Source organism: Electrophorus electricus, chromosome 16, assembly GCF_041902795.1.
Source record: "Electrophorus electricus isolate QZ-2024a chromosome 16, ASM4190279v1, whole genome shotgun sequence".
In the NCBI taxonomy this organism is placed as follows: domain Eukaryota; kingdom Metazoa; phylum Chordata; class Actinopteri; order Gymnotiformes; family Gymnotidae; genus Electrophorus; species Electrophorus electricus.
Genome location: NC_137512.1, coordinates 17,520,691 through 17,548,085, shown reverse-complemented (window position 1 = coordinate 17,548,085; position 27,395 = coordinate 17,520,691). Strand labels below are relative to the sequence as shown.

At 40.6% G+C, this 27,395-nt stretch overlaps 3 protein-coding genes across 6 annotated transcripts; all 3 read right to left on the bottom strand.

The window, feature by feature from the left end:
• Positions 1–4,461: 4,461 nt before the first annotated feature.
• Positions 4,462–9,126, bottom strand: tmem168b (transmembrane protein 168b). Its single transcript, XM_027024551.3, has 4 exons — positions 7,318–9,126; positions 6,998–7,140; positions 6,571–6,845; positions 4,462–6,382 (listed from the first exon to the last, which is right to left on the bottom strand). The coding sequence occupies exons 1-4, from the start codon at positions 8,452–8,454 to the stop codon at positions 5,835–5,837; spliced, it is 2,103 nt and encodes a 700-aa protein (XP_026880352.3). The 5' UTR covers positions 8,455–9,126; the 3' UTR covers positions 4,462–5,834.
• Positions 9,127–9,424: 298 nt separating this feature from the next.
• On the bottom strand, positions 9,425–16,105 carry samtor (S-adenosylmethionine sensor upstream of mTORC1). 2 transcript variants are annotated; one of them, XM_027024554.3, is made up of 6 exons: positions 15,838–16,105; positions 13,365–13,506; positions 12,913–13,041; positions 12,553–12,673; positions 12,063–12,391; positions 9,425–11,953 (listed from the first exon to the last, which is right to left on the bottom strand). In XM_027024554.3, exons 1-6 carry the CDS (start codon positions 15,989–15,991, stop codon positions 11,509–11,511), a joined length of 1,320 nt encoding a protein of 439 aa, XP_026880355.3. In that variant the 5' UTR covers positions 15,992–16,105; the 3' UTR covers positions 9,425–11,508. The 2 variants fall into 2 exon arrangements, with proteins under 2 accessions (XP_026880355.3, XP_026880356.1); XM_027024555.3 differs by having other exon boundaries at positions 11,607–12,391; positions 15,838–16,103.
• Positions 16,106–17,320: 1,215 nt separating this feature from the next.
• On the bottom strand, positions 17,321–26,418 carry ppp1r3ab (protein phosphatase 1, regulatory subunit 3Ab). 3 transcript variants are annotated; one of them, XM_081699442.1, is made up of 5 exons: positions 25,349–26,417; positions 24,829–24,881; positions 24,665–24,747; positions 20,634–23,884; positions 20,396–20,535 (listed from the first exon to the last, which is right to left on the bottom strand). In XM_081699442.1, exons 1-5 carry the CDS (start codon positions 26,125–26,127, stop codon positions 20,523–20,525), a joined length of 4,179 nt encoding a protein of 1,392 aa, XP_081555568.1. In that variant the 5' UTR covers positions 26,128–26,417; the 3' UTR covers positions 20,396–20,522. The 3 variants fall into 3 exon arrangements, with proteins under 3 accessions (XP_035388356.2, XP_026880359.1, XP_081555568.1); XM_035532463.2 differs by having other exon boundaries at positions 17,321–23,884; XM_027024558.3 differs by lacking the exon at positions 20,634–23,884 and having other exon boundaries at positions 20,350–20,535; positions 25,349–26,418.
• Positions 26,419–27,395: the final 977 nt, after the last annotated feature.

Below are 27,395 nucleotides of genomic sequence, written 5' to 3'. Positions count from 1 at the left end.
GGTTAATAAATAAAAGTGCTCTCATTCCAGTGCATGCGAACAATAGAGTTTTTTCATGGGCAGGCAGCCTGGCTTGGCAGGTGTTTGGTGTTTGTGTAAGTGTTACTGATTTCAGACAAAAGGGGAGCCAATCACACCCAGAGTTAGGTCCGGCCAAATGAGCTTGGCACCAGATGGCCGTAAGGTAATGATGCTGTTACGCATCGAAACGGGAGGAAACCCAAACTGCCTGCAGAAACCTGAGTGCATGTCTGAATGCAGCACAGAGCTGACGCAGGCTATGTCTTCCAGCACCCCTAACAATACGGACGTACTGGGCTACTTTACACCACGACATGGTCAAATATGACACCCTGATGTAACCTAAGGTTACATGCCATCGTCTAATTTGTGATGCTGTTTTTGAAAAAAAAAGATTCAGCCTATTCCAGGGGCAACGTGTCAATTACTCAGAGTGATGTAAAGCCAGTTCCTGTCATTAATTGTTGATTATTTGGATGAACTGGTAGCAGAGCTTAGATATGTGCAAGATCTAACATACAGGTCCTATACAAAGTAAAGACTCTGCTCATCAGAGGCATTTACAAGGAGCTGGCAATTTTAGGTACTGCTTTCATTTTAGTGTTCAAGTATGATTAAGTCATAATGTGTGAAAAAGTATTGTAAGGTTTCCTACCTGATGTTGAGCCCTGGTTGGTCTTTAGGACCCACCATTGTGTAGGTTTTCCCAGAGCCTGACTGGCCATAGGACAAAATACAGATGTTGTAGCCATCCAGACAGGAGGTTATAAATGGCAGCGCCCCATCGAACACTTGCTCCTGTTTGTTGAGTAATGTATTTAATTAAACTTACTTTTGTCATCAAAGGTTTATCTTCAGTTTTAATGTTCATATTTCCTACCAGCAAAATAAAACCAGATTTATAAATTTGCTGTTTACTTAAGACCTTGTATAGTTTAACACTTAACACCTCCTTTAAATAAAGGTAAGAAATGGTTTTATTGCCTGAGATGCAGTTGAGGAAAAGACTTGCTCAAAGTGGAACAACTTCTTGCCTCCCTTCTGAAGCAGATGGAGCTCATGGTCAGAGGGAATGTCCAGGCAGCTGTTGCCTCCTGCCAGGCCAGCTGGACCTCTGCAGCGGCAGAAGACACGGATGTTTCCCTGGACCTCCAGGAGCCTGTTATACTGCGCTCTCCTCTCCAAGACTTCCTGTGGACCATGACAGACTGTAAGCATATCTTTCTCTTTTGAACTGTAGCCTGAGGCTATTGCTCACATGTCATGGGCGTATTAAGTATGGAGTAAATCACTGAAATATATTTGAAATCTATTTATACATTTTATGTCCCATCATCTCAATAATTTCACTAATTTCCCATCATCCTATTAATTTAAATAATTTTGCTTTCACATACTAGGCTAAAAGTTAAGGAGCTCCACATTTATGCATTTTTTTTGTTTGTTTTTTGAGGATTGGAAAGGCCTGCCTTGTGGTAGAGGGATCTTAACTCCTCCACAGATGCTTTTGCTTGCTGCTCCCTCTGAGTCACTATCTCTGCTGTGGCAGTGAAGCTCCGCAGCAGGTCCTGCATGTCGGTAAGGGTGTGGAATGTCACCGAGCGCAGAAGCTTGGCTGAAGAGCTCAGCTCCTGCATCTTATAGTGAACCTGCATACCAGTGAGGGCATGGCGGGTCATTGCCTCCTACATCGCAGTTTGCTCATTGACTTACACACTGCTTGCCATTCCACATTAGCTAGTGATAAGCGTTTGTTTTGTTCTCTTACACATGGCATTTAACCAGAAAGTCAGGAATTTTTGAGCTGGGAAATCACCAAGCTGTGAAGAACTCTGGCCCTGCAGGATGGGAGTTGCCAACTCCTCTAAGGATATTCAGAGTGGTTCCCAGGAAGATCACAAATGTGATTCGAATAATTCACAGGCACCTGCTTATTTAGGTGTTAAATGTAACTTATGCTAAAGCACCTGGCGCAGGTCGTAAGGATCCACTGAAGCTTTGTCAGGAGCTTCAGTAGGGTGACTCAGAAGAATGCGGAGCTTCTCCATGACAACCTGCTTATCAGCGTCCAGCTCCACCAATCTACGAGTCAGACTCTGCACCACGTCAGACATGTGCTGGGACTCCTGAGACAGACGGGAGTTCGTATTGAGCAAGCCTTCAACCTCCTTTTCCTTGCACTGGAGTTTATGCTTGAGGTCATCAATGATCTGGTCCTTTTCAAAGTGACTCCTTCAGAATGCCGGATTTTAACAAAATACATAGGGAAATATGATTATGTTTCTGATGCATTACATTTGATTTCAACCTCCAAATGATAAAAAGCAAACAGAAATATTTATCAAAACAAACCAAACCCAAAGATACATTTCTTGGATGTGTGCTTACCTGAATGAGTTTAACTCAGGTAAAAGTTGTGCCTCTTCGTGCAGTGGAAAAAGTTTGTCTCCAAATATATTGAGGTACATGGTGATGACCTGATCGGCATCGTAGTTACACTGTCTGAGGGCAGCGGCAATCTCTTTCTGATCCACCAACCCTGGGAGGGCTTTCTAGAAGTGACATATCAGAGCACTCACCTTTCAAGAACTGTTAAATGCGACACTGCAGTAAATGTCAGGGAACGTTTAAAAAAATATGGTCTCTTTCCTAGATTGTGCTGCTCATGGTTGGTTAATGTGATCAATAGGAAGAGATTTTACTTTTAAGACTACTTTACTCTTTACTCTTAAGACTACTTTAGGAAAGTGCATATTGGGAAAACTACCATGACTTGTTGAACCCTGCGATGAACAAAATCAGTGTCCATCTCCCAGTGCAGAGGCAGGAGGAGCCACGTGCCAGTCTGAGAATCGAAGTATCTGCAGATACTGACACGCTCCTGGGAGATGGCAAGGCAGTCATTTATAAAGCACAGTTCATACATATAGCAAATCAAGATGATTTACACATAAAAGTGTAAGACAACTGATGAGCTGACATTCTGTATATCTGATCCAGAGGCAAAAAAAATGGTGTTACTGTACACTCATATATAGGCAACATTATATATGTACAAGCAGTGATTAAATGCTCTTTGTCTGAAGATAACTTAGTGCTAAGTTTTACTGCATTTAAACTCATTGAGTTTGAAATACGGCTGCTCATCCAAATTTCTACTGTACGACTTTCCAAACTCTTAATGGTTAACACTAACCTCAAACATGAAGATCTTCAGAGTCCCTTTACTTTGAATGTAGCCTTCACTGGGGCAACCATCTTCCGCTAGTGTGGGTGCACTAGGTGTAGCATTCCTGCTATAGAGGAACTTCTAGAAAGCAAGACACATTGGAGTTTCAGTGTACTCAGCCAGGGCAGCAATCTGAGTAATTTAGTTATCTTTTTTTCTAAAAAGATACACTGTCTTCAGGAGTTAGCCCACAAGTCAGACTACTTTGCTCAAAACAGTCTCCCTACCCAAGGCTTTTTGTTTTGACTAACTTTGCTCTTACACTGCGTTACCTAATATATTTGCTTATGTAAGTTTCAGAATGTTTATTATCATATATATGAAATTTTACATTCTATCTTAAGCAGTCATGACATAATGTTGAAAATGTTCTCTAATCTGGACATTCAAATGGGTACCCTTTCTCTGCAGTCTTCTGACCCTTCTTTCACCTACCTCCAAATGCAGTGTGCTGCTGTCTCTTGTAACTCTTCTCACTGATGCTCCACTTCCCATATTGCAAGCCAGCCCAATACTAAGGACAACACAAATGCGTGTTGTGCATGTTGGCTGGGTCCCTATAGTCCTCAGGCCACACTGCAATCCTCTCTACAAACCCACGCCAACAGTAACCTTATAGTCCTACGCTCAGGCCCTCCATTAAAGTTGGATGATTACAGCTACAGCTTATAAATCCCTGTATTCTGCCCCTCCTATGTGTTTTCACTCCACAGTTGTTCATATATGGGCAATTACACATCAGCTGCAGATTTGACATTAAAATGATTTTCTAGGTTTCATGTTAATATTGTACAGACCATTTAGCCATTGTATCACTGTGCTGTAATGTCCCACGCTGTAATCACTTTGACACTTAGCAAGAGGTAAGATGACATTTCATGTGTTGTAACTTGACAACTGACCTAGAGTAATTATACCACTGATGGATTACACACCCCGTAACAGAGGAGGCAGTTTTGTGACTTACCCAGACTTCCTGTACACAGTAAAGTATATCTGTTAACCCCCCCCCCCCCCCAACCCCCCCGCGGTAAGGAGATGAAGGATTAAAATACCGGTTAAGAATCACATTTTAATGAATACAACAAAAGTAGCTATGAAATAACAATTACACACTTCCTAAAGTAAACATTTGCCAATCTAACTGCACTCTCCAAGTCAGCAATTCTGAACTGGAGGATTAAAGGGATGAATACAGACCGACAAGTATGCAAGAAGTGTACAATTTCTTTTATTTCTGGAAAACACATTCTCAATACAGTTGATTTCATGCATGTAGGTAAGCACCATTTAAACATCACTTTATAGTTGCTTGTATACATCATATATCTTTCCATGTTCAAGTAAGCCACACAGACTCACTTCATTAACTCGCCTCAAAGCTAATCCGAATTTTTTTTAACAATTTATAGAAATGGGCAAACTTCAGATATCACATAGGCCTCTTGGTGAAGTCTAAGTCACAACAAAACACTTGTTTATATGAATAAAATGGCCAGTTTTCTGGAAACCTTTTAGGTTCAGGACTAAAAAGGTGAAAAAGTGCGAAAAATCTATTTAACATGTCAGGAAAATGGCCCTAACAAATCTACTATACTGGTGATCTAATAGAGATCGTGTTATAACTGTAGTGCAAACTGTTGTATCAATTATCAAATGAAGACGAAAAATAAAAAGTTCAAACATGACCTTGGTTGGTCATGCCAAATTGATAATACAAAATCAGTGCTACTAAATTATGCTTAAAGCTGAACTTTGCTTGGAGGCAAAACATAAATATCAAAATTTACAAAGGGCAAAAATATTTTCTAGTGTAATAGACAAGTTTGTTACCAAAATAATTCAGTATAAATATTTCAACATCTGTAAAAACGAATCTAACCTCAGTGGCCTATAACCTGAGCTGAGTGTAATTCACCTTTCTTCTCACACCATATTGACAATGAAAAAATAGTTTGTCTCAGACCAGCAAAAACAGGGGACAGTGAATGGCTATAAAAGACATCCCATAGCATTGTACTGTATGGAGGTGGTGGCGGTGGTGATGGCACTGTTTCAGAGTGACCTTGATAACCTACCTTAGATGTACCAACCTTGTGCTCATTAAACCTTTACATTACATTACATAGCCTTAACCCAGAAGAAGTGTTTAAAATAGTTAGAAAGGACAGTTAAAAGAAACTAAAGCATTAGCTGGCTGTGTAACAGCAAGATCTTTTGAATCTGAATACCATGCAATGTAGTGCTATTGTCATGGCCCGTAGTAAACTGATTGTGCTCCTTGCACCATTGCTGGTAATTTTGCTTCAAAAAATGCAATTTGATAATAAGGATTTGCTTTTATCCTCGTTTGCACATTATCCTTCCATTTTTAGATGATCCCTTTCTCCTTCTCACACAAACATACAGGTGTACACATGCTTTTTTTTTTCCCTGAGGTCAATGAAAATCATGCTTTGGCAACACTGAAACTACAAGCTGCCATTGCTGAGGGTCTTCAGACAAAGTTCATATGCACCAAGTGCTATGTACTCTTAAGCTCTGACACCATTTACGGTGACAGCAGTGCATTCAAGGTCCCGCTCTAAGACCTGACCAGTTTGAATCCCTGGCTGGTGTCTAGCACCGCTGGTGGGAACCAGGTCAGTTTGACCCTGCGTAGGAAGCGCAGGCAGATGCCACAGAGCCAGAACAAGTTTAGAGCACCACACCAGTGGGCCAGCTGAACCACGGGGTATGTCAGGCGGGGGAAATAGAGCTTCCAGTGCTTGGCAACATCACTTCCTGTGGGCAGATGCAGCTTGTAATCTCCCCAACATCTGGAGAGGCCGTAGACAGCCATGATGGCCCGCCCCCGTTCGGCCCACCGCACGGAGCTGTCGGGGTTGCAGTTGAAGTCCACCCACTCAGAGGTGAAATCCCCGATCTGAGGGACATCCTGGAGCTCAAGGTCAGCAGAACTTGAGAGCACAGCCCCTTGAACTGCTACGTAGACGTCCTCCACCCTGCGCACCTCCTTCACCCAAGGGAGAGAGTTCTCAGTGTCCAGAACCAGAATAAGGCGAGAGCAGCAGCCACCATTCCTCTCCTTCCAGAGCTGCACGATTTCGTACAAACGCAGTACATCGCCTCCTAAGAGGAAAAGAACAGAGCAAAAAACCCATTACCAGTCAAAATAAAGGGCTTAAAAATAAAAACTTATAAAAGTTGATCTAGTTACACCCAAGTGAATTTGAATGCAAAATGTACAAATGCATAATGACTGGCTAGGTGGCCCAGCTTTAAAAATGTCTGTTCTAAGCCAGAACACTCTCTCCAACCTGCCAGAGCCCACTCTCCAGTGCGGTGCGTGTGGCCGCTATAGAAGAGCACATATGTGTCGTAGCGTGGCCCATCAGCCGTGTGTGCCTCCAGAAAGGAGCAGAGCTTGGCCTGCAGGATGTCTCGTGCCAGCCCACTGGTGGAGTAGTCACAGCCATGTGTCTCAATCAGGTGATAGGAGAAAAAGCACTGGATGCTGTTGAGCATGCCTGTGGAGCGTAGGTTCAAGTCCTGCACAAGGTCTGGGGGCAGAAGGATGGGTTGACCATCAACACTGCCAGAGAGAGATAAAGAAAAATAGAGAGATGATTTCTGACAATATGCAATGCTTTCAACAGTGCAGTTGGAGGCCACTGTTATTATATGTATACACTTAATTTTTTAGAGAAGATGAAAACTTATTCAAATGAGAGAGACATTTTATACCTGCAGTAGTTGGTAGGGATGACCACTGCATAACCCACAGATGTTCCTCCAAGACAGTTACCCAGCTCATAGAAAAGACCATAAGCCAGAGACTCCAGAGGCAGGACCAGTAGAAACACACTAATAAACAAGCTGTTGGACGGCTGGGAGAAAAAAAAAAAACTATAAAAACACATTCAAAGCTCACAATCACCTACAGGAGACAAAAATCATATAGATCAGCTTTTACATATCTATGTCTTTTGAGGCCACTTAACAGCCTTTAAGTTGTTACACATCATAAAAGTAACAAATTAATGTAACAAAGCCTGTGTTCCCACCTGCCATGAAAGGACTCCGAGTATGGCTGTGGACACGAGGCTGAAGAGCACCAAGCGTTTTGAGATGAGGCAGAAGTGCCGCATGCCCTTGGAAGTCATCACCTTGTCCAGTGTACCATGCTCAGCCCTCTGAGCCAGGCACACTCGCTGGCAGTCACTCAGCTTGCTATGGAAGCCCCAGAGAGTAACCAGGAACACTACATGGCAGATGGTCCAAAAAATGCCAGAAGCTGAAAAACTAGGGATCACGACATACCACCGATCTAGATCACCAATCTTAAAACCAGCCAGGACCAGGAAAGATATTTCAACAGTGAGCAGAGGCAGAAGAGTAAGGCGCCTCCAAAGGCCTCCTCTTCTCAGAAGAGGCGACCAGCGCTCAGTTGCTGATAGGCCACTAAAGTAGATGTCCAAAAGGGGCTCGCAGATGATCCGGCAGAGAAAGCAGGACAGAGCGTAAGGATTTGTCTGTACCCCTAGGGCCTGGAAGAAAAACACCCCAGTGACCACAGAGAAGCAGGTCAGGTTGGGAAGGGCCAGGAAGGACTTCATTCTCAGGTCGACAACAAGCATAGTGACAGCCAGCACTAACACGATCATGCTCACAGCGTCCTGGGCCACCTGAGTTGTGCTGGCCACTGCGAAACCTGAAAGCTCCAGCACCTCAGCTGAAGTAAGAAGCGCAGGGCGGTGACGGGTGCAGCCACAGACTCTCTCCACTAGAGCCCAAAGAGTTCTTATCACCATGCTGGCTACCAACATGTAGCTGGTGACTTGCTCTTTTAAGTCTGCCTCCAGGGTGGGGCTGCTGAGGAAACACAGCAAACCCAGCAGGAATCCAAACCACAGGTGGAAGAGACAGAGACTGATACGCTCCATACTGAAATAGTAGTAGAAGATACTGGCCATTCCCAAGACAAACAACCCCAAAATGAAAATGACCAGAATCACGGACTCTGCAGTCCTTTCCCACCGGACATAGAGGCCCAGACATATAGCCACGAGTAAGTTAAGACTGGACAAGTATCCCAAGTATCGAATGGATAACGGTAGACTGACTCCTTTATTGACCTCCTCTAGTCTAGTCATTGCTGCATAAAGCGAATGACTGACGCAGTAACGAAGCAGTCTGCACATTGCTGGACTTGAAGACACCGATTTAAGACGAGGGGTTCATCTGCGACCCTTGACCTAGCTACTGCATCTCGTTTAAAATAACTCAGAGACGGCACATAATAATTGGACAATCTCATGCCATTTTCTCTTTTGCGAAAAAGGTTTTAGAAAATAATGATAATACAATAAAAGTTGACCTAGCACTTTATCAAACCCCTACTATCTATGCTCCCCATCGTTATCTACCGCGCCCTTGGCAACTGGCGTTAAACTCTGTAAAAGTACCAAAAATGTAATCTTAAAAACTGTTATACTATGCAAACCGGCACACTGAATGTTTAGTCCAAGGTTAGAAATAAATGCACTTAACAAACTATAAAGCTAGTTAGTATGTTTTTATAAAGTAAGGTTAACCAGCTTGCAAGTTTAGCTAGCTAGCGATTCAAGCCTATAACGTGCGAGGAAGCTAGCTAGTTGTCCTAGCTACACTTGCCTTTCTAAGTTTGAAAGAGTTGAAAAGACATTCGTTCCTTTATGGGTATCGGTAACTAGTAAAGACAGGGTCACACGTGAAAATAGATTTCACTAAATGCACTGCGCTTGAAGTAACGAGGAAATAATGCATTATACTTCTTCACATAGCCTAGCTAGCTAGTACTTTCAAAACTTTTGTCTTGATGTCCGCCATTTTTTTTTTTTTTTTTACTCGTCGATAAATATCTACGGCAGCCCTATTTGGACAACCAGAGTGCTGTTACAGCAGATCCGAAGTTACTTTACAAAGTCGCCACCTGTGGAGAAAGACAAGCAATGTCCCTGAGAAGCGCAGTTAAGCAATTTCATTACCATCGCTTTAACCAAACTAGATTCCAATAGAAGACCATTACTTTCTTGTGTAAATAACTGCATATCATCATGTCACCTGTGAAAGAATCAGTGAAAGAACAGCCAGATAGCACATGTAGCTAAATCTGATGAATGTACAGCCAAATTGAAAGGATCTGATTTTTATTTTTATTTAAGTACTTTTTTGCATGTATGAAATTTCTAATTTATAAAAGATGATCTTCATACAATTCACACCAATAGTTTTGAAGTTGAACAACACTAAACAGAAACTGTTTGTGTACATAGCAGATTAGGGCAATGGGAAGACATTACAATGCACAAACCCATCCAGTAAAGCATTTTTTAAAAATCTAAATCTTTCAGTTTTAGAAAAATGTCTAATATTCCCATGAAATGTAATACTACAGCTAATATGATTAAAGTGGCTGACAGTACTTGGTAATGATGATAATTAACACCATACCTGATTAGAGTCAGTATTCTTTGAAATGTTCGGTTTCATGTCCAAAATCAATATTTAAAGATTTGTACATCCTCAAGCATCAAATTTCCTGCTCTCAGTTTTGCACCCATACAGTCTGGGCTAAAAGGCACCAAAAGAACTGATCAAACTGATTCAATGTCAAATGAAAGAACCAGTGTTCCTTGGTATGCCTTCATTAACATCATCAAAAAGAATGACAAACAAGAATAAGGGATGCCCTTTTGGCACGCTCAAACTGGACCTTTTTAAAAATTAAATGTGTGTTATACTGAAAATAATATGCATCCACTTGAACAAAGCTTTAGAACACACTCCATAGATTTACCAATAAGAGCTATTAAATCATATTTGTGTATCTGCTATCCCATAGTCAAAGCAAACCAGCAGGTCATAAAGTGCTCTATAATAAACACATTTACCATTTAACATTATGGATGTATTGCTGTTCTGGCTTAGAAGCAAGGGTGATGTCAAGTAACTCTTATTAAAAGGTGTTCAGTAAGCGTGATCTTATAAAACTAACTCCTAAAGTGACAAATTGCCTATTTCACAGTATAATACAAAAGGTGATGTGAAGAGTCTAAAAAAAGGAATTAATGAGATGTAAATTTGTCATACAGTAATCAGCATCACAAATGGTTTAAACAATGTTAAGACATTGAGAAGCATACTTGCTTTGAAAATTGTCATTGGAAATAAATTATCATTCAATATTCAGCAAAGCATTGGCAAAAGGAGAGACTGAAAAAAAGGAGAGAACACCTATGACCCCTCCATCCCATCAAGTGCATCAAGTCAGGCCTAGGGGTCAACCAGTTATACCCACTGTCTTATAAATCAAAGTTCACAGCTACAAGTATCTAAAATGCTTTTTAAAGTCTTTTTGATCAGAATAAAGGTCTTACAACAACATCCATTCAAATACCCCCAAAGGGGGAAACCACACCTCCTTTCTAGTCTTCTCAAAGATTGTTCTTATGAACTACAACTATCTTGCATGATTTGTACCATGTAAGTGATCTTTAAGAAAAGCTAGTCACAGTGTCACATAAGCAAGCCCAAAACACACGTTATTGCTGAATACATAAAATGCTAGGAATATATCCATGGCAAAGTCTATAGCAAAGGTGCTCATTTAAAATTTTATAGCCTACTAATGCGTAACAATACAGCTAACCTAACATGAATCTATCTTGAAACAACATTAAAATTTTGCAGGCTATCTAGACACACTATCTTGGATTATTTGCCACTGACAGACTTAAAGTCCACAAAACCCCCCTCATACAGACATGTTACATGACAGGGTTTTGAAAAATCCAGTCTAGATGACACTGTATTACAAATATGGACTATGGAAAAAAACAAAAACACACAAATCCTTTAACCTGAACTCACTCAGATGCTTTATTTATCATATCAGCCCAGTTACAAAGATATTAGTTTCTTCTTGTGTACGTTTAATTGTGTAAAAATCTGTCTTTCCCCTAATTAAAAAATTCAATACCATTAAGTGCAAATACCTTTTCCCTCTGATCTAATCACAGTCACAATATAGTAGGTCTCTCCCCCAATGCACATCACCAGCATGCTGAGAAAGATGCACATATTAAGAATGGTATTAAGAGGACACTTGGCTGCAAGGGAGAGAAGCAGCCTGCCAACCATACATCCCAAGAATAACACGGCCAAATGCATTGCCTTAAATGGACAATGACATGGATGGGATTTGACAATTAATCCTAACAGTAGAACTCACCACCCTGCATAGTGCCAAAACAGGGACTTTTACCAAATATGCTACTTGGGCTCATCTTTGTAAACATCATCATCCACTCTGTGCAAACTGCATTGTGTCTTGTACACAAAACAAACAAACAACAAAAACACAAAAGATAAAAGGAAAGAAAAAGGGCAGAAGAACAGGAGAGCCCAGCATAAATTTTCCAGTGCAGCTGTAGGGCAATAGAAGTGGGCAGCAGGTCACAGGCTTCAGCTGTGCAGCAGAATGGGGTCCTCCAGCTCGTGGATAGGTGCCGAGCTGCTCTGGCTCTCGCCCGAGTCTGAGTCGTACGGAGTGTCTGGCAGTTCGGCAAAGCTGTGTGCCAGCTGGTCATCCTCGGAGTCGGAGCGCACCACCTCACGGCATTCTGCGAGACCGTCGCCGTCCTCGAGTGTGCTGAAGTCCTGTGGGATGTACAGCATCTCGGGGTAGTTGTGGCTCACCAGGTCGCTGGTGGTGGTGACCGAGACCTTGCGGAAGGCGATAAGGTGCATGTGAGAGAACTTGACGTACTTGTAGCGCCTGAAGCCCAGTGACTCCACGGCCACGCGCCAGCTGTGCATCATGCGTGCATGGCGGCCCTGATGAGATGAGTCGGGTGTGATGATGAGCAGCAGGCCATGAAGCGCCAGCAGCTCATGCGCCTTTTTGCAGCATAGCCAGCGCTGGTATGGTGAGGGGAAGTAGGAGAGGAGCAGGGAGAACACCACCACATGGAAGAGCTGTGCCGGCAGCGTGTCGATGGGCCCGTGTAGCTGACGCAGGAAGGTCTCCAGCGCATCAGCGGCCAGCTGCAGGGGCTGTTGCAGCTGCAGGTTGAGGAAGTCACACTTGTAGACACTCTGGAGACGGCAAAAGGAAGCAAATGGTTGCGTCTGATTAGAGCAAAAACACATCGTGTGATTATACTAAGCAAAAAGGGAACTAGCACTGTGTATGACAGGTGCAGAACAACAAGCCTTTAGATGGTACATTATCAGTAACCTTTACTGAGTAAGCGTACCTCAACCGCAGGAACTATATCGATTCCTACTGTGAGGAACTCATCAAACTTCAAGAAGGGATTGAAACAGCTACCCACATCCAGCAAACGCATCTTCCCAAATTGGAAGTTTGAGCTGAAACTGTTCCATAAACAAATAAATACATAAAGAACCCAAATACCCTCTAATTTCCATACTTAGTACAGAACTCTTTAAAAATAATTATATCCAATTAGATCCAGACATTGGGTGTCACATAACAGAGGAGGATACTAGTTTAATTACTTAATTTCTGAATAATAGTCCTGTATCTTACAAAAGTGTCAACAGAAAATCAACATAAACAGACAAAATGTCCCTGTGCAGAAAACACTGCACACCTGGGCAGAGAAGAGTCTGGCTGGGTGTTTAAAGGTGTTCCACATGTAGCTGCAGCATGCCTTGCTGCCTTCTCATCCTTCTCCAACACCTTCCTCACTCCTCCGTCCAGGAAGTACTCTTGACAAACACTTAAGACAAGCAAAACACGACTCAGCTTAATGGAACGAAATGGATATTAGCACTGATGTGATTCTTCATCTCACCCCAACAACCCTCCATCAACAAGAGGGAAATATCTGTATTGGCACTGTTTTTAATCAACTGTTAACCAATCTACCAAACTAACTTTGTAAAGTGTTGTTTTTATGTCAAGATCCAATACGAAAGGCATGTGTATGTGTAAAAACAGTTTTGGAAACATTAAAACTATGTGAAGACAATGGTTCCTCCTTGTATAAGCTAATGAAATGCAAGCATATTGTGCACAATCATGCATGCCTTTCTTTCCTACCTGCGGCACCACTCGATGCGGCCCTCCCCGTCCCCCTTCTTGGCCCAGTGGTTGTCGGCAAGGCTCTTCATGGCGACGGCATATTCACTCAGAGTCTGCTCGTCCTCACAGTGCTCACGCCATATCTTCTCAAAGTCACCCACTGCAGCCAAGCAGACATGGGTCAGGAGGGTGTGGTCACAAGCAGAGGGGCTTAGCAAGAACAGGAGTATGCCAGTATCAGTAAGTACTGTAATTGCTTAAAAGAAATGGATATAATGCCAGGTTAGTGGGCTTGTTTGTAGCTGAAAACAAAACACTTTTTTAAAACAACAATTGAGTAAAACTGAGGAAAAAGCATTAATTTTTGACTACATCAGTATTTTCATGTTGACACACTCCTGCAATATTATATATAACAACCTGGTGGGGTACATCAGTTCTGTGAGCATTTAAGAGAATGTATATTGAATTAACTACAGCATTATAACACTGTTGCAAATATCTAGATTAGAGCAATCAAAGGCAACAGCATAAATAAAAGTAAAACTTTACCTACTTTTGCCTACTCAGTTCAAGTAGATGTGTGATGGCACATACATTTGCATTTAAGATCACAGATATCCTGTATAATTAATTCATCTTAATCACTCCACTCTCCATTCCATGGTCATTACTACAAGGCTGATCTGAACCTACTAATAAAGACTGCATTCGTCAACTGAGGTACAAAAACATCTTGAAAAAACATCAACTTCTCTTCACCACAACCTGAGCCAGGCTTGTGAGCACAAGTAAATAAAACAGCAAGTTATTCCATGACTGAATGGAAAACACTTATCAGTTTTGAAGAAAATTAGACAACAACAAGAAGGACTGGAAGAAACTGCAGAGCTTGCCTAAGTTTGACTATCACTCCACAGAGGTTCGCTGACTAGATCATGCCTGCTTTATTTTGCTGTCCTGGAGCCCGCTGAAAGGACTACTGTGTGCTGATTTCAAGGGCTGAGCTCTTAGGTAACAAGTAGGAAGTGTTTGAAATGTTGCTAAAAATGTTTTCCATAGAATATGAGATACTGAAAAAACATAAAAAGTGCACATAAGTGCACGCAAGTCAAATGTATCAGAGCACAATTATTTGTATTTTTAAACGTTTTTTTAAAACAGCTTGTGGCTTTCAGCAATGTGATGCATCACAGAACTGGAATCAGTTTGGGAAAGAAGAGCATATTTTATATACAAGTAATTTTCCCTTAGTTTCAAATAGATGAACAAGAAAGTATAAAAAGCAGATATGCAGATAGTCTTGAGACCCTGGAGAAGGTTTTGTGTATAACCTTGAGTCTAAACTCATTTTGTCAAGACAGCAGCAATGTTTCTATATGCAATGGGCTCTGCAAAAATCACACAACCTACGTTACAGGTCTAAATCCGGACTGAGACAACAAGGAGTGCTGATGGGATCTGTATGTCGAAGAACATTAGGTTCTGTCACCTGACACGCCAATTTGGGCTGTGACATTAATATCCTGTAGAAAAGGGAAAAAAAAACGCTTTACTGATCACCTGGAAAACTGTGCAAACCTAAGAGACACTGGATCTAAAAAAAAAAAAAAAAAAAAAAAACATGTTTTACGCATCGTCTTAATTTGCTACAACAGAGCGAGTTAGTTTTCCTGAGTCAGGAATTTGCATGTCCAAGTGAAAATGTACCATATATACGCAATAGTCAACAACTGCGCAAGTTCAGTTTTACGAAGTAGGTAGGTTAGCTAACAGGCTAGCTGGCCTTCCCCCCGCCCCCGCCACTTTCAATGAGTCGATTTGGTTCAAAGTTAGCTACAGAACGTTTAGTAAAGCCGATTTCAGTGAACTTTTCTAACTAAAATGAAACTTAGTTACAAGTGTAATTCTACACACTGAGAGAATATTTTTATTTAAAATGCAATTTAGTCCAACTTGCGGAACTTTTAGTGAAATGCAGCTGATTCATTTTGTGTTTAAATACAAAACATAGCTACAAGTGTAATTTCACTGGAAGACTGGGAATTTTAAATTATAAAGTTAAAAAACAGAAGTAGTCCAGCAAATGTGAAGCAAAACAGGAACCAACTTAGCTGAGGTATTTGACAGCTAACGCTAGCTAGCTTTTCCAGCTAACGTAGCTAACGATACAGGAGTCGAACAAACGAGCTAGCCAGCTGATTAAAGAAATGACAGCAAGCGCAAATTGGCTAGCTTTTTATAACAACCCACTATTTTTATGTGACGACTTGGTGGCAACAGCAGTGCTTAAACGAATATGACAGAGACGACAATGTCCTTTTTTCTCCACTTTCTGTTGTTGTTGAGGCCTTGGTAATTCGTAGTCTAGCTACCCCATCGATTCGATAACCAACTCGAATACTTGGGACACTTGCTAACATTAGCTAGACGCATGCTAACTAACTGTCTACGTTAGCTAGCTAGCTAAATGGCTAGCTGCATAACTTACCTTCAATATATTTCCTCCGAAGTTTGCGATGGACGCTTTTCACAACGCCGGACAGCTTTTCTTGTTCGTTTTGTGTACACACAAATTCTTTCGGAACTTCGGGGCAAAAAACCTCTGGACCGATTTCTGTCGCGGCATCGTTCTGCAACTCCATAGCACTGATGTTCCCGTGCTACCGGCGCGTTGGGTCCGCAAGCCAACACTAGGCAACACTGCGCCTCCTCACGCGTGCGAATCTGATGGTGGCACTGCCACTCATTGAAGAGTGGAAAAGGGGCCCGGAGTTTCATCACGCCATAACCCAAGACCCTTCTAGTCTGGAATAACGTCCGTAAGTTAATTATATATTTAAGAAACTGAAAAGTGTTTCAGTGTTTTACCTGAGTTATTCGACAATTGTCACCTTAAAACACTACACCCTTTTATCCTATAGGTCTGTCAGAGGAATATAAAAATTGCTAGTTCATTTATTAATAATAAAATGTGGTATAAATCAGTACTCATGGAAGTAACCACTGAACGAAAAAATAAACTCAAATCACTTTATTGCGCTGATGACACTGTTTGCCCTGGCCACATGCATGACACTGTATCCGCTGCATGCACACGTTACCTTCGACATATAGGCTAAGCGCACTTTCCTGCTTAGTTCCTCTTAGCATGAATTTACAACACTTAAAAATAGAATTGGACTTAAATAGTATCTACGATCAGTATTTCATTTACATTCTGTTGGAATCTAGAGAATACATCCTCAATTAGGAAAGAATATCTTAGAACACATATAATTCAAATTCTTATTTAAAGCAGGTTCATATAACCAGAATTGTGGCCTTTACATGTGCTGAATGTTTCTCATTGCTGAAACTAAAACACAGACATTATAAGTGAGAAATTACTGAGCATAGTCATTGATGAAGTATTTTTGATACTCACTAGAATACAGAACACTCCTGTGCTGTTGTGTCTTTCTTTAGAATCTGAAATGTCATCACGCTTATCATTCACTGTTAATCCTCAGGGAATATTTCTGAGAATTTATCTGGTGGGTGAGCACCACAGCTGTGCAAAGTCTTTAGAACAAATTTCAAGTTAAAGGTCATAAATGTATTGCACACCCTTAGCTGACTACATCAAAGCGTGTCCATAGGGATGAAAAAAAAACAAAAACAAACCCCACTACTGTGATGTAGACTGTTTGCAAATGGACAATATAACTGTCCAATACCAACAGCAAAAGACCACAGCCTGTAATACAAATGCTCAACAGGAATTTGACCCGTGTAAAGTGTGAACACCATGTCAGCCAGAGCTACAATTTTGCTGGTTTCCTTGAACAGTTGAGTACCCTATGCCCCAGCCGTGATGTTGTAGTTACAAAGGCCTCTTTTATGACTTTATTTTGATTTCATATGCTCCCTTAAAAATAGAATTCTTCAAACAATAACTTGCCAGATAAAAAAAAAGACATACACAGCAAATATAGGTGTACAGAAATGTATTTTAAGAAGGAAAATATGACCAGCAAAGATAAACATAGCAATCACCTAAGATATAGAGTAGAAATTCACAATAAAAATAGAACTACTGAAGTATATTCAAATATATGCTCATGGCAATCATATCATTTCACACTTGAAATAATAAAATAACTATTTACTCCATGCATAGAGATATGGACTTTTTCAGTGATAGACACCTGTGTCTATAGAACTGCCTATGCCAATATTTACAACACAAAAGAGATGCTGATAAATATATCTTTATTATAGGTTCTGTCAGGAGGTGATAATACCTTAACAACTAGTTTTAAGAATGATGAAAAATATGTCTTGTACATCCAACAAATGTACATACAGAAGTTGTAAAGATATGGACTGTTTTGAGCACAATTTCCCCACCAATGGATCACTGTCATAATAAAATCACAATTTGCCCATCAGAGAAGTATTCTTTTATCATGTATTTCTTAAAAAGAGACAGTTTAAATGATAAAATCAGAGTTAGTTTGTTGACCCACAGTTGGACAGACACCATGATATCCATCTGGACATTTTTAAGGCATGGGGAAAATTCATGTGGCCATGCAATGGAAGGCTCCTTTACTTGGTTATTGCAAGATTAGGAGTCATCTTAACCAGAAAAAATATTTTCAACATTTTTTATCTCTGACCTTGGGATTTTAAATAAATAGCTAACCTACATGTCTAAAGAAATCATTTATACTTAATTAATTACTTTTTCACACAAAATTGGATTATTGCTGTATGTTAACATTTGCTCAAAACACCACTGGTAAAAACACTGCTCTAATAAGAGTAATGTAAGTACTATTTAAAAGTCAGTAGTTGTAATAGCATAGTTAAAGCTGGCTTTCAGAATCAGAATAGGAATTATTTTATTTCACCAAAAATGATAAACATATGAGGAATTTGTCTTGGTGATTGCTACTAGAAATATGACATTGAACTAAGGAAGAATGAAACAAAGAATACAAATAAGAGTTTTACAGTTTTACAGTTTTTACAGTGCATTATTGTGCATAGGATGTATAGCTACATTTTGGACTGCAGTGCTGAGGTTTGGGAGGTCTAGTTTAAAATGCTAACTGCATTTAATGAGTGTTGCAGTTTGCGGGAACAAGCTGATTGTAGGTCTGGTTGTGCAGGTTTTGATGGCCCTGAGTCTTCTATCAAAGGGAAGTGGCCAGAAGAGGTTGTGTCCAGGGTGAGAGGGGTCAGCTATGATCTTGCCTGAGCACTTCTTGACCCTGCTATTCTAGATGTCCTGGAGTGCTGAAAGGCTACATCTGATGATCCTCTCCACTGTCCTGATTGTGAAATGGTGTTTGGCCCGCTTGTGTGAAGTGGAGGATCCAACCAATTAGTTATTGATGTGCTGATGGAATAAATAATCATTGTGTAGAACTGGATAATCAGGAACTGCTGCAGGTTAAATTTCTTTAGCTGCCTCAGCCTGAATACCACCACCATCTTTACACTTTTCTGGGTGTTCAACAACAGGTGTTTATGGCTGCATCAAGTCAACAGCTGGTTGACTTTCTTCCTGTAAGCAGAATCGCCATTAGTTATGAGGCCATCCACAGTGACATTGTCTGCCAACTTCAAGATTTTCAAAGATTTTTCCTTAGAGGTGCAGTCATTGTTGTATGTATGTTAACTGAAGAGAAGAGGTGAAAAGACACAGCCTTGTGATACTCCAGTACTGAAATTGGGTGTCTGACATGTGCTTTCCTTGTAACACCTGATGATTCTTGTTTCTGAGGAAATCCATGATCCACTGGCAGGTGGGCTGTGGAACTGACAACTGTGGCAGTTTGACCTTAAGGAGGCGCTATGGTATTAAAAACCAAGCTTAAGCACACAAATGCAAAGCATCCACAAAGCCCATGAACTCAAGCATACATCCCTGGACTGTCCATATGCTGTAGTTCAGTGCTAGGTTGACTGTATCCTTGACAGATCCTTTTGCTTCATATGCAAACTGCTGAAGATTCACCTGAGGGTCTCTAATATTCTTCAGGTGGGCTATGACCAGGTGTAAAAGTAACTTTTGTCCTTTTGAAATTGGAATGATGGCCGAAGACTTGAAGCATATTGGAAATAAGTAGAGTATCAATGATTTACTGAAGATAGCTGTGAAAACTTGTGATCACAGCACTGTTTTAGGGTGGATGGTGAGAAAACAGTTGTACATGGATATTTTCTCACCTTTTGTCTACTGAAAACCTGTTGGTGAGAGCAGTAGATAGAGATGAGAGAGGCAGTGCAGGGGAGGCAGGTGGAGTGTGTGGTGGGGGTCATCAGGTGAACTATAGATGGAGACGAGAGATGCAGTGTGGAGGATGAGGGCAGGGTGTGATTATTTCCACTTTAGAACCTGCAGTAAAACTCATTCAGGTTGTTACTGAATTGGTGGTTGTCCAGGAGTTTTTTCTCACTTTGTAGGTTATAATCTTGATATATAATCTGCATACCTTTCCATGCTGAAGTTGGGTTGTTAGTGGCTTTTCAGCCTGTCTGAGTAGTTTCTTTTTGCTACTTTAATACAGGAATCTTACAATAATTTAACTCATTGCTTAATATGGTCCTCATTCTATCTACATTTAGCTGTTCCTGGCATTTCTGGCACATGATTCTGTCTTCAGTTCATGCATAGCTGGTTTAATCTCTTAGGATAAATGTAGGCATATTTTAGAGAAAGCTTTGTATTGTGGTTTGATAACACAGAATGAGCCTCTATGTAGCTAAATGGAGCATAGCCTTAAAGTGAGGCAACAAAATCAGTTTTATATTTGTATATTAATTAATGATAAAATAATAAATTCATGAAGCATTTCTAATTTTCTTGTGTCCCATTGTTATGTTTTGGGTCATTTGTCTTTCAAGTGTTCACTGTCCACTTGAAAGTAAAGCCAATACAAAGCAAGAATGTAGAGCCCAAAACATGCAATGAAGTCATAATGGTATGCAGTCAGCAAAAACAAGACAAACAAGAAAGTAAAACCAATCATTTTTAACATGTTGACTGAGGAGAAGAACCCTCTCCACCACACCACACTGGGCTCAATGTCCACTTCTTCATATGTCAGAGGCAGTGCAGCACTCTCTAGCTGCATCATTTTCTCATTCATCATATCTTCCAGTGAGGCAATTGGCTGGTCTTCATCCATAGACTCTGAAATGGAAGGCATGGGTGAGGGCACTGTTCTTGTTCTGCTTATGGAGGCTCTCTTGCTATAGTTCCCCTTGGACATGCAATCTCTAAATACTGACTGTTGTGTGTTCTTCAGACTGTGGAGATACAGCTCCATTTCATCATCTGTCAGTGATTCTGTCGACGTACCATCATCCATGTCCTTCTCACTCTGCTCATTTAAGGAGTTTCTTTCCTGCTTTTCTAAGTCCTCATTCGGAAGCAGCAGATCAGCCTCACTAAGAGTAGCCTCTGCAGGTTGACATTTGTCTATTTGACAGCATAACTCTTTTTCTTTGTCAATTAATTTGATGGAATCTAAATTATTTTCTAACAACTTGACTCTGCTACTACATGTTGTGATACAGTTTTGTGATGGAGCTTGCTGTGAAGAATCTGTTTTCCAGGAGATAACTTCTATTGCGCTAATGGAACACCTGTGACCCATTGGCTCCTCAGACTCCCATTCCAAAGTTCTGTATTCACTTAGTTGCTCCTGTCTCCCATTTAAACAAATCTCATTTTCAAAGGAATTATCATTAGTGTTACTTTCTACTATAGCCACAGATCTGACTGTGCCGACTGTCTTCTGCTCCTCAGTCTTTACTTCAAGAGACAAACGATCATCATTCTCCCGTCCTTCCGTATTTCGCCCTGTATTGTTTCCCATCTTTTCTTCCTTTGCCTCTTTATCATCAATGTAATGCAATTCATTTTCAAATGTGTCTTCATTACATAATTGCATATTTTCATCGATTTCTTGTCGTTCATTTTCTTCATGTTCTTTTTGTTGTTCTTGTTCTTGCTCTTCTTCATATGGTCGTTCACGTTCTTTTTTTTCAGAACATTTTTCTGGTTGCTGGTGTTTTTCTTCTACTTCATATTTTTCCTGTTGTGCTTTCTGCTGCTCTTCTTCCTCTTGCTTCTCCTCCTCCTCCTCCTCTTGGTCTTCTATTACGGTTTCTTTCTGTGTCTCCTCTGAAAGTTTTATTGAGCGGTGATCTTTCATGTTTGTTAATTTATGCTCATTGCTCTTGTCCAGATTTTCTTCTTGTTCATTGTCTTTATAGATATCAGTCACTTTTTGTGTTGAGCTGCCTTCTTCATTGTCGTTGTTACTAACCATTAATGTTGCTTCAGCTTTACCTGAAGGTATATTGAAATCCATCATCCTATAAGAGAAGTCAGAGACTAAGACACTATGTTCCTTATTTTCATATATTTGGCTGATATGCTGTGGGTTTAGTAAGGTCACATGTGCAGTTGTCTTTTCTGGGTTTATATGCAACTTTTCTGCCTGACTATTTTCAGTGGCAGAATGGAAAATTGTATCTGTTTTCTTTCTTTCACAACCATCATTTTCATCATATCTGCCATTGTTTGATTCCAGATCCCTGCAGACATGACGTAAATCATCATTAGTATAGCACTGGATCTTGTCTGATTGCTCTGTCAGATTTGTACCCTCTGTAATCTGGTTCTGGACATGTGTAGTTCCATCTGATTTTTGACTAGTCTTCAAGGACGTATTCCTTGGATTTTGGGTTTGAATTGTGGCCTCTGAAATCAGATTCTGGAATAGTGTTGTAGCATCACATTGGCTAAAGCCAGGCATCATGTGTGATGAAGTGTGAGCAGGCAGCAAAGCAGAGTGAGGAATGGGTATGTGGCTTTCCTCCAGGAGTTTGCTGCTGTGTTGCAGAGGCAGGATGTTTTTATTGAACATAGGTCCCTCAAGGATCTGAGTGCCCTCTGCACTTTGGGTTTGGGTAAGTGCAATGGCTTCCATATTCTCTATTTTAGCAACATTGGTGCTAAACCGTGTTTCAAATGATATCTGGGTGTTTGATCCATCTACTGTTTGCAGGTTTTCAGAAACTGTAGAAAGTGATGTCTTGGAAGTTGTACTATCTAAGTCATGCTGTGCAGTTAAAGCCACACAGTCAAAAGAATTGGGATCCTGCTGTGAGTTTTGTGATGAATATTCACTCTGAACAGACATATTGTCTAGTGAATATTCTGTGTCTTCTGAAGTATTGTCCAGCAAATGTTTATTTTGTAAAATAGTTGTATCTGGTGTTTGTTTTGTCTGAAGAAATGTATCTTCTTCCCAGGAAAGTGTGCTATTTGGTGAACATTCTAGCTGAAAAGGCAGTCTGTTTTTTAAATGACCTTTCTTTGTGGGTATAACCTTTTGCAGTATTTTTAATTCTGAAATATTAGCATCACATGGGTCCTCTGTCATGTCAGTTAAAGGGATGTTATGAGAAGCTTCCCTCTGTGCAGTGAGTTTGTTTGTGAAACGTGCATCAAATAAGGGTTTCTTAGTAGTGTTTTTTGTGTTGAGCAAATCTTGTGGAAATGGTTCTTTGCAGGCCCCATGATAAACATCACTAACCACATGTTTTTCAAACATACATACATTTGGGTTTGCTTCCCCATGTGGCGCCCTTGGATAACTTTGGTACGTGACTACTCTCAGACTCCCATCCTCCAAATTCCCAGCTGGCCCTTTAGCTTGGATGCTTCTATTCATAAGGTCTCTTCTCTCAGTTTCAATTTTTTCAAAAACCTGATGGTAAAATGGAGCAACTACTGTCTCAAATGTGAAGGTCTGACCAAATGGCTCAATTCCTGGGTTATTTTCTAAGACGACATCATCCTCATTGCTTGCTTTGCCTCTGCTTATGTTTGTGTCTTTACCCATCATCCTTCTGTCTTCTCTTTTCCCTATTCTTTCCACAGTACCTTTTTCAAAACATTCCCATGCTTTTTCCACACACTTAGTATTAGATATGTCAGAACTGAAAAGATTCTGTGTGACTGACACAGTTTGGCTAGTAAGTGTTTCTTTGTCTTGGCTGCTCCCCAGGGCTTGTGAGACAGAGCCTTCCATGGCTTTATGATGGTTTACAGAATCTGTGGAATATAGCCTAGCCTGAGATCTTTTAGTAGTTAGTTCAGGGTGTTGTACTGGAATATTCACTGTGTCCTGCATTTGAATTGGGACAACAGGAACTTGCTTGCTGTCAGTGTCCACAGAGCTTGAGGTGTTTTCCTGCCCCTCAAGCTTCCTAGGCTCAGCAGATAAAGATGTGAGTGTGTTCTTCATCTCTCTCCCTTCATTTGCTTCTGGTGTTGAAAAGTTTGAAGACAAATCCCCTTTTGTTGGGGTCCATTCATTAACATTTGCCATTGCAGTCGCTTCACCTGTGTTTATCTCAGTCTGTTGGAGGTCTTTTTCTTCTCTTTGAGTAAAGTACTGTTGCACTTTTGCTAGTCGTTCAGCTCTTCTCTTGTTTCTCTTATTGTGGTTTCTACTGTTTTCCTCCTGATGACAGAGAACTGGGATTTATTTATGACTTGGTTTTCTTAAGATGTAAGTCAGTTATAAGCTAGTAGTCTAAGGTTCATATTTAAACAATATACAAATATATGTGCCTTGTTTTTAAATTGTTTACTGGACGTAATACTGTGACAGTGGTCTGGGAAGCAGGGAATATACACCAATAGCTTGCTTTAATTAAAGGTCATCTATTTGTGTGCCAGCATATGGATCTAGGGCCTTTACAAGTTTATGACTTGACACTATGTAAAGGCCCTAGATCCATATTTTGGCACACAAATAGATGACCTTTAATAGAAGTAAAGCAAGCTATCGGTATATCTTCCCAGCTTCCCAGGCTATTTGTATTGATCTCATGTATCTTGTTAGGTTAATGTTAAATATGTCAAGTCACATCTTGTGAGCTTAACCTAAGTAGTCATATGAAAAAGTGCAGTGAAGAGCGGTCAGTGTTAAAACACAGCTAAACAAGACACCCCCATCCCTAAAAAAACATACTTTTCATTTATATATTATACTTGACCCTTATCCTCATTTTAGCTTTATTGATAACGAAGTAAAAGTTGACAAAGGGACATCAGAGTAATCTTTTTGATTAGATCAAGCAGCAAAAAGACCAACTAGTGCTTAGTGTAAAGTGTAAATTATATTATTTGGGAAAGTGCTGACAAAAGTAGTGAGAAGTGCACTAACTTGGAGTTTCACTAAAGTAATGAAAAGTGCACTAACCTGGAGTTCCACTAAAGTAATGAGAAGTGCACTAACCTGGAGTTTGAGACACTCCTCTTGCATTTTTTCTTTCTGGACAGGTTCAGTAACAACAGCCACCTCACAATTTAGGATTATTTCTGAGAAAAGATATATAACACCATAATGTATCTATATCAGTCAATAAAAAGACTCACCAACCAGCTGATTGAAAATGTTACCTGGAATGTCCTCTGTACTTGAGCTACTACTAGTCTCAGAGGAACTGCCAAGGCTGAAAAAATTAAGAATTAAGAGTGTTTAAGAAACAGCACCAATGAATAGTTGATATAAATACATATAACCAATTAAACTTATTTTTCACAATAAAAGTAATTTGCCATTATAACATGAAAATGAATTCCAATATTTATAATAGTGTAAAGGCAAGAAATATAATGAAAGAAAGTATTAAAAAGCATGCCTTACATTATATTTTATAAACTTTCAAGTTAGATTGTGTAGCCTTATTAGCTGTGGAAAATGATTTTAAAATGTGTTTCTGAACTAGGGGCAACATTGGATTAGGCAAAAATGCACAGCAGGAAGTAACATGTGTATTCCATTATTCTGCCTCAGATATAATTGATTTTTGTCTGGGTGATATTTTTAGGAACCATTATACCATCGCCCCCCAAAAAATTTACAAACACAATTGGTAAAATATTACTACTTAACTGTGTTGCTCATTTGCACCCTCACCTGGTTGGTTTCAGACAGCTTTTTCTTTTGTGTTTACCCTCATTCTCATCTTGCTCTTTTGCCTTTTCACAGCAGAATAAAACATAGTTCTGTCCGTTATTGTTAGCCCAGAAACTTCCAAAAGGTGTGTCATATCGAAGACAGAAGTCCACCCTGGCTCCTTGCCTCTCAAAAGGGGGTACCAACGTTAACTTGAAGGAGAAAGAGTCAGTATCCCCATCGCTTAAGCCAGGCACATACTCCGCTAGCAGATCAAAATGGCTGTTCCAGCAGTCCAAAGACATGTGGATAAAAACCAACTTATCAAAACACAGGTTCAGCACACGAATTCTCCCTTTTAATGTGGTTGTACCAGGAAGAAGCTCCAGACTCTCGAGTTCTAGCTTCTGCTCACGGACCCTCCAAAGCAGCTCCTCCCGGGTCTGTGGAAGAGTAAAGAGCAGTGACAGAAAGTGATCCTTCTCCTTGTTTAGGTCTCTCTCCAGAGGGCCTGAGGGGTCAAACACAGCCCAAGAATCAAATTGCTTGACAGAGACCAGACTCAGGCCGAAAGCGTCTGCGAAGGACACCCTCCGGCTGCTGGAAAGAGGAGGCTGGGAATCGTCATCGGAGCAGAATGACTCCGAGCTTCGGCGTCTTGGGATGGGGGAGGATTTGGGTTTGATGCCCCCCAAACTGAGGGGCTCATCTTCATCTTCCCAGGGGCAAGACCCCGGCAGAGTCAGCAGGCTGGAGCCGTCCTCGCCGGGTCTCTCCAATTCTCCTGCCACAGGTTCCATTAGGCTGCGTGGGGCGAAGTGAGAGCCGTCGGGATGTGCAGCCAACGGCTGACGTGCAACATGCTCTGACTTAACAGAAGGAATCGAGTTACGTTTGACATTGCAACAAGGAGCCAGCACTATAAATAGGGTATGAAACTTCAGCTATGCAGCTGAGGTGCAAGGGGAACTTCCAAACACACCAAACTTATTGTTAAGAGTAACATATGGATTTCTGGTTTTACATGAAGTTTCAATAACATTTTATTGAGGTGTTACCCTCTTTTGGACAAGGTCTCGAAAATCTCAGAAGATCTTTGTTCAGAAATGTATCATCTGAATGATAGCAGGCCAAACTGTTTCCTAAAGGAAACAAATTGATATTTCAACAAAAATATTTTCTGAAGGGGAAATGTTCTGTGTATTATAGAAACTTATAAGACATTCTGACCAAACACTCTGTTTGCTAAGTCCCATGGTGTTAATATTTTATAATTAAAAACTATAAAGTATAGCAGTCACCTTGTCGTTGACTCCACTTAATCTGCTTGAGCTCATGTTTTTATACATAAAGTACGAATTATAAAAGAGAAGAAGAGGGAATGTTCTGGACACTGGTGAAACACTACTGGACACTGGTGAGACACTACTGGACACTGGTGAGACCTTCACTTCACTTCAGTGCAGCAGTCTGTGTTTGAATGAGTAGAATGAACCAAGAGGAGTCATTGCATAGTGGAGGGGTGGATGCCTACTACTGTGGCATCCATCTAGCACACCTGGTGGACATTTTCCAAGGAGACTGCAGACAGCATCAATCAGGCAGCAGGAAATGGAAGCTGAGAGCATTGTGGCTGGAGCTTGTGGCTGCGTGGGACAATGCTGCACCCTGGAGTACTGGGATAGTGGTGCATTTGCTGGGAGATCGGTCCAGGTGTGTGACCCGTGGGGAAAAGCAAATCCACGGACCAACAGATTCGAGAAGGATGCTGGATGGATGTATTACCCATATTACAAATTGTGCTTCACTGGATTTTAGAGCCTTGGAATGATTGAGTTCCTACTTTTAAGAAATTCTTAAGAGATTTTTTTTTTAAATCACAATTTGGGGCTTTTTTCCCCCTTAATTTCTATAAACAGAAAACAGCAAAACAACAACAGAAATCGCAAACAATAAAAATATAAACAATTCAATTTTATAGTACATTTTGTTATATTTTATAGTACAAAATTTTTTCAACAGAGTGGTACATATTTTTTAGTTTGAATTTATTTTTGCTGAAGGAAGT